This window comes from Hippocampus comes, unplaced genomic scaffold, assembly GCF_001891065.2.
Source record: "Hippocampus comes isolate QL1 unplaced genomic scaffold, H_comes_QL1_v1.1 scaffold85, whole genome shotgun sequence".
NCBI classification, from domain to species: Eukaryota; Metazoa; Chordata; class Actinopteri; order Syngnathiformes; family Syngnathidae; genus Hippocampus; species Hippocampus comes.
In genome coordinates, this window is record NW_017805540.1 from 1,284 (window position 1) to 8,115 (window position 6,832).

The 6,832-nt window shown below is 40.3% G+C and overlaps 1 protein-coding gene across 1 annotated transcript; it reads left to right on the top strand.

The window, feature by feature from the left end:
- Nucleotides 1-1,782: 1,782 nt before the first annotated feature.
- On the top strand, nucleotides 1,783-6,519 carry LOC109521137 (zona pellucida sperm-binding protein 4-like; the record flags this gene model as incomplete). The annotated part of the gene is made up of 8 exons (XM_019878800.1): nucleotides 1,783-2,164; nucleotides 3,185-3,372; nucleotides 3,501-3,598; nucleotides 4,379-4,536; nucleotides 4,607-4,799; nucleotides 4,911-5,058; nucleotides 6,156-6,234; nucleotides 6,316-6,519. Coding segments are annotated over 8 exons (1,362 nt in total), but the record flags the coding sequence as incomplete, so codon positions are not given.
- Between the last annotated feature and the right edge of the window lie 313 nt (nucleotides 6,520-6,832).

The window sequence follows — 6,832 nt, forward strand, 5'->3', positions numbered from 1 at the left end:
AGAAATAATCTATTTTAATACTAATATTATCTATTATGATTTCTAAAATTTTTGTTCTTATAGTTCATTTAATTATATTGAATTCAGCAATTTAATAAAATGCATGATTTAAAAAAATAATTAATTCCCATTTTCCACTCTATTATTCATAATGAATTTGACTGTAAATATTCAAGCAATTACTTATTCAAATAAATTGCAATAACACTGATCATTAGCAAATTCTAATCAGAGATGGCTTTTTGTGTCCCTAAGTGTATTTTTGATGCTGATTTCACGATTTTACTTTTTTTCTATCACTTCAGAATTTTTTTGTTTTTAAGTTGGACTTCGACAAGTTTGCGCGATATGGATTTTACCATGTGTTGTAATTTATAGCCATGTCATTTCAATTGACCTAATTTAGGGGGAAAATGACTACAGAAAGTAACTACAGCAAATACAAGACTCCGAATGATATAAATGGCATACATTGCCTTGGCCTTCTAAAGAACGACAGTGAAAGGAAAGGTCAAAGGAACAAAATAGAAAAGCACTCACACTGGCACTTTGCACACGGGTCCCTCTGGTACTCCTGCAGATCTGCGGCACGACTTCGGACGCTCGTGTTCCGCCGCAGACCTCCGCCGTTCCGCACGCCGCCTTCCCGTAGGCGGGCCGCTTCCGCCTTGGCGTAGACACCCAGCTCCTGAGTGTACCGCCCATACATCTGGATGTGTCACAAAGGTTTTACACATATATTAACACAGGGGGAAACACCTGGCCCACATAACTAATAGTCATTTCCCTTGAATATTTATTTACTCCACCCCATATCACTACCAATTCAATTAATAATCCAAAAAGTCCCCCCAAAATTTTTTTTTTAATGAATGTGATTCTACATGCTTTCGAACTTGGTATTGACCACACACCAAAGTATTTGCAATCGTACATATTGAACAGGTTTGACATTTTCAATATTTGACCCTGAACATTTTGTCTGCAAATCGTGGAGAAAAAAAAATGTTTTAACACACCCCACATTGCAGGATCCTCACTTAAGATCATATAACAAAGACATTTGGCAATCCGCCATTTGCTGACTTTTGACCAAAGGGGGAATTGGGGTCAAAATAGGTAGGCCCGATAATCGGAATGCTTACTTAAATGCTGGAGGGAGCCACAATTTTTCATCAGTGCACCTCTGAGGCCATGTTGGACCACACACTTTTGCAAAAATGTGATTTTAAATATGGACAAAATGCATTCTCTTAATTTTTCAATGCTGGTATAAAAGATCAACTATCCCAAACCAACAATAAAGGGTTTGAAGCAAACAACAAAATAACCACATCCTGTATTTTTATTTATTTTTTTAAGTGCAAAGGGTTCTCTTGCATAAAAATGACCATTCAACAACGACACCAAACTGCTGAAAAAGCACTCCAAACACACCCCATACTTCAGGATAATCACTGAGGACAATCTTGGACTGACTAATAAGAACATGTAAAATTAGTATATTTTTAAAAGGTTTACATTTTATGATGTCATCAATGAATGACTGGCAACAGCTTTTAAAGGAAGAACGTCAACATCAACAACAAAAAAAAAGGAGATTGACAAATAGTCACTGCACTCAAACACAAAAAAAAACAACCTCGATGATCTTAAGATCATAAAAATAAATCCACTTGTTTTGAACGCAGCTTTCGCAAACTGCCCCCCAACCGATGCGTTCCAGCTGTCGGCTCCCAGCTGATTAAGTCCACATGGCTGGCATTCAATTAACACCTGAAAACAAGAGGCGGAACCCTCAACCGACTCTGCTGCCATCCATCAAGTATAAAACCTGCTTTTGACTTTGTGCATGTTGTCCCTGCACTCTTGAGCACCGTCATGGAGCATTCGAGGAGCCTGGTTGGCGTTTTGCTGGTGATTGTGGGACTTCTGGCCGGTGACGCTGCAGCCCAGCACTGGCTGGAGGCTTGGAAGAACCACCACAACAACATCGTGCCTCCTGCATTGCTGCCGCAGAAGCAGACGGTGGTCCCTCGTGATGACAAATGCAATGTGGAGCACGACGAGATGATCCAGTGTGGCAGCCCCGACATCACCAGAGAGCAATGTGAAGTCATCAACTGTTGTCACAATGGACAGCAGTGCTACTATGGCAAAGCAGGTAGCTTGACGGTCTGTTGCTATGTGTGCGATTTTTAAATTTCAAAGCTTAACGGTCTCGCATGAGACAAGCATGATCTGGTGGGTCTCTTGAAACGCAGGTGATGAGTATTTCTTGCGCTTCTTAAGTTAAATTATGACTCTTTAACTGGTGAAACAATTTCTAGCCATCTGGCACTAATCTTTATCCTGTTTTGAAAAGGTTGGTATCACTGGGAAAACTTGCGCAATAGACATCTAATTTTATTCATTTATTTTTTTAAAGTTGGTGTTAAACTGTAATTTGTCCTTCCACGTGCTTGCGAAAAATAAGGAACAGAATGAACACTCGAATTAAAATGTGTAGTAAGGAATATAGGGCATTTGTGTGGAATGAATATTTTGAGGCAGCAATATTTCATGATAGTTGGTGTAACAAAACATGCAATCAGGCCAGTGGTGGGTCCATTAAAAAAAAAAAAAGTACTTGATCAGTTCAGCAGAATCACAGATGCCTCATTCTGATTTGTATTCTAGGGCTTTGAAATCTTGATTTTATTTTTTTTCAGTTAATCAGCAAAATTCTGAATTTGGGAACGTGTTCAATGTTGTCAGTCTTGGTATTGGGGAGTCTCTTGCAAGATGTAAAAAAAAAAAACCCCAAACAAACCATATATTCATTCTAAATGTTTAATAGCATTGGCGGCACTTGAAGATCTTTTTTTTTTAATTTATTTTTTGATTAAAAATGCATTCAAACAAGGTGAGTGCAACAGAAAAATAACTACACACATAATTTGCTATTAACAGTTGCGCCAGGAAAACTGAACCACAATTTCGTGCCATACTTTACAGTAGTTCAACAGCCGATTACACGCTTACCTATTATGCACTGTAACAAATTGTATTGATTCAAGCTTTTAATTGCATAACCTGAATGAATGACAATCTCCAAACATTTTTTTTTCTTAATATAAACTGGTTTTAAGTTTAAATATTGGGCAGTTGCACCATCAACATTTTTTTTTTTTAATTTTGTCAGTGATTGTGCAGTGTACAAGAGATGGCCAATTTGTCGTGGTGGTGGCTCGTGACGCCACGTTGCCCACGGTGGATGTGACTTCGGTCAGCCTGCTGGAAATGAACGACCCCACTTGCAGTGCGGTCGACACCACCCCCGCGTTCGCTATCTTTCAGTTCCCCATGACCCTGTGTGGCACGATGGTCAAGGTGGGTGGGTGCCCTTCGAAAAACTGTCAGAGCTTAGCTTTGTCGACTGAAACTACACGCTAGTCTAACGGCAATCAAGGAAATTTGCAAGCCTGTTCTTTTTTTTTTTAAATCACAATTTATTGCAGGAGGAAGACGGCTTTGTGGTCTACGAGAACCACATGTCGTCATCGTATGAAGTGGGAATTGGACCCCGTGGTACCATCACCAGGGACAGTCATTTTGAGTGAGTGGTTGAGATTAAGATCTGTCATTGAGGTGCTTAGAATGTGCCTTGCATTCAAAGTTTTGGTGGCGACTTCAACCTTTAACTGAGCCAAGGGACGTTTCAAGTTAAAATCTCTCAGCACACCACCATACAAACATCAGTGATACAGATGCAAATATATATTTTGCTAATTGATTGATCTGTTCCGATGTGGACGAAACAGGATGCATCTCAATAACACAGGTCAAATGTTTTAACTTTTTGTTTGCCCCAGCACATTAGATTTCTATAATGTATTTCGAGAGTTTGTCTTGGCAACTTTTTTTTTAATGAGATATCATGGCTATAAATTATAATGCATGGTAAATGCGGTATTATGCAAGCTTTTAAGTTTGACTTAAAAATTAATCAAATTGTGCTAGGAAAACTAAAGACTATTTTGAAATTTGTGTCGTCTCATTTGGGCACAGAGTAAAATAATGCGCTTTTGATTGACAATGGTGTTAATACACTCCCAAAGTCATCTCAAACCAGAATTTGTAGTACATAGGCTGGACCGCATACAGGAAAAAGTGTTGATCAGAAATACTGAATAAATTCAATGCCAGCTGGCCCATAAGTGGTCTAAGATGACAGTCTCATTGATCAAAAGTTAAAATGCTCATTCTGAAATTCTACATAGACTGGTTTTGAAAATACAAGTAGAACGATATAAAATGGTGTTCTAGTTAAGCCAAGCAAGTGCCAGCAGACTTAGTTTTCCATACAGTAACAGTCACTGGTGTTGTCTTTCCCCAGGTTGCTGTTCCAGTGTAGATATTCAAGCACGGGTGTGGAAGCGTTGGTCATGGAGGTCAACAACCTTCCTTCACCTATGCCAGTGGCTGCCGGCGGACCCCTCAGGGTGGAGCTCAGACTGGGCAATGGCGAGTGTTTCTCAAAGGGTTGCGTTGAAGGTGCGTATCGCAGTGCCCCGTCTTGCAACAACGGCACTTTGCACGCCTCTAAGTGATGCTCGCCCTGCAGAAGAGGCGGCGTACAACTCCTTCTACACTGCAGCAGACTACCCAGTCACCAAAGTTCTGAAGCAACCGGTGTATGTTGAGGTCCGCATCCTCGACAGGTCTGATCCCAACATCGTTTTGAATTTGGAGCACTGCTGGGCCACCACCACTCCCAATCCTAACGACATCCCTCAGTGGGATCTTCTGGTTGATGGGTAAAAGCTAACTTTTTCTTTTTTTGCAAGCATGTCTGATGGCTTTTTATGGTTCTCGTATACCACCAAATTTCGCTTCTAGCCTTGAAGACTCACTCTTGTTGATTGCAGATGTCCCTTCAGTGACGATCGCTACCAGACCGTTGTGGTGCCCGTGCAGGAGTCCTCCACAATACAGTACCCAACACACTACAAGCGTTTCATCTTCAAGATGTTTGCCTTTGTGGAGCCAAACTACTTCAGTCCCCAGAGGGACAGGGTACTGTCAAAACCTCACCAAAACACTTGACTATATAGTAAAGCACTAGTTAGTCAAAGGCAAATTGTAACAGATCATGGTGGCAAATGCTTCTTGTCATTGTGACTTGTGAAATGTGTTGACCTTAGTTTGCTCCATTTGTGTCTGGCAAAAGCATCAACTAAGTTGGCGTAACATCCGATAATTAGGCCTTGGCTGATTTTGATCACATTTTTTTAATTTATTTTTTTTTTATGTTCTGGTCAACATCCAATTCATATTGCAGTCTGTCGATCTTTCTACAATTTGCTATAGCAATATTGAAGGACATTTACATTTGGCTCAGACTTAATCAACCACATTACAATTTTTTTTTAGAAGTTTCATCATCAGTAATTTGCTGACTTTAATCATACATGTGAGCAAAGTTTAGTCAGTAGCTTCATAAAAATGTATTTATATATTTTTATATTAAGCTAATCTGGTACATGAGTGACTCGTGACTTAGATCAGGGGTCACCAACCTGTTTGAGAGTGAGAGCTACTTCATTTGTACTAATTGTGTGAAGGGCTACCAAATTATGAAAGTCTGGAAAATAACATCTTTAAAAATTACATTTAAAAACAGAATGTGTCATTTTTAATAATGATGTATTTAAATTTTCAGGCTCTGATCATCTTAAAGATGTCTCACAATACTGCCACTGTTTGCATTTTTAAATCATAATTTCTACTAGGGAAAAGTCACAATCCTAGCACTGGCGGGCTATTGGTGTGGTCCTCACAGGCTACCTGGTGCCTTGGTGACCCCTGCCTTAGATTATCTTTTGGGCATCTGATAATCGGGCCTCTTTTGCTGGAAAATGCTCTAATCTGACCCGATTGTCAGTATGCATGTTACCCTCCTGAGGCTAATCCGTAGGTAGGAGACATTGCTCAAGATGCAATTACGCTGGGTATTTCCCTCCAGCACACCAGTTTCAAATGTAATGGGCAAGCCAGCAGGCCCAAAATTGACTGTCAACATTAATTGAGCTATCCCATCAGAAATCCATTTTTTATTTATGTACTGTATTTATTTTTTGCTGCTTGACTGTATACACAATGTGACTTTTCAGATTTTCATCCACTGCAACACAGCAGTGTGCCATCCCAGCAGCACAAACTCCTGTGACCAATCGTGCCTTCACAAACCTCGTGAGTCATCGCTTCCAACTTTGAAAGATGTCTCTACTGCAATCATTAATCTTGGCATTTGTTTACTTTCAAAAATTTCAGGTAAATCAGTGAGTGCAGCCCACAGGTCTCCAAGCCATGATGTGGTTTCTAGCAGCCAGGTGATCATGGCCCCAATGAGGGGCCTCTCCCCTGGTCCTCTGAAAAAATGGAAATGATGACCACCTACCCAAAACCGATCATGACTTTTAATAAAGGAACAAGCCTTTCTTAAAGGCTTGTAATAAAGCGCTCTGTTGCAGCATGCTTTGTCGCATTGCTAATGTGAAGGTCACGGTCTTGACGTGCTGTGCAAAGGCACGAATGGAACCCCTTTTATGCACACAGTGGAATGTGTTAAAATTTTGTTTGGAGCAGATGGATGGTGAAGCATTCTTGGCACACTGCCTTTGACTTGTCACCTGGGTATTGTATAGCCTAGAATGGGTCGGCAACCTGCGGCTCTTTAGCGCCGCCATAGTGGCTCCCTGGAGCTTTTTCGAAAATGGAAAACTATGGAGGGAAATATATTTCTGGTTTTAATATGGATTCAGTAGGAGGACAAACCATTCTAAATGTT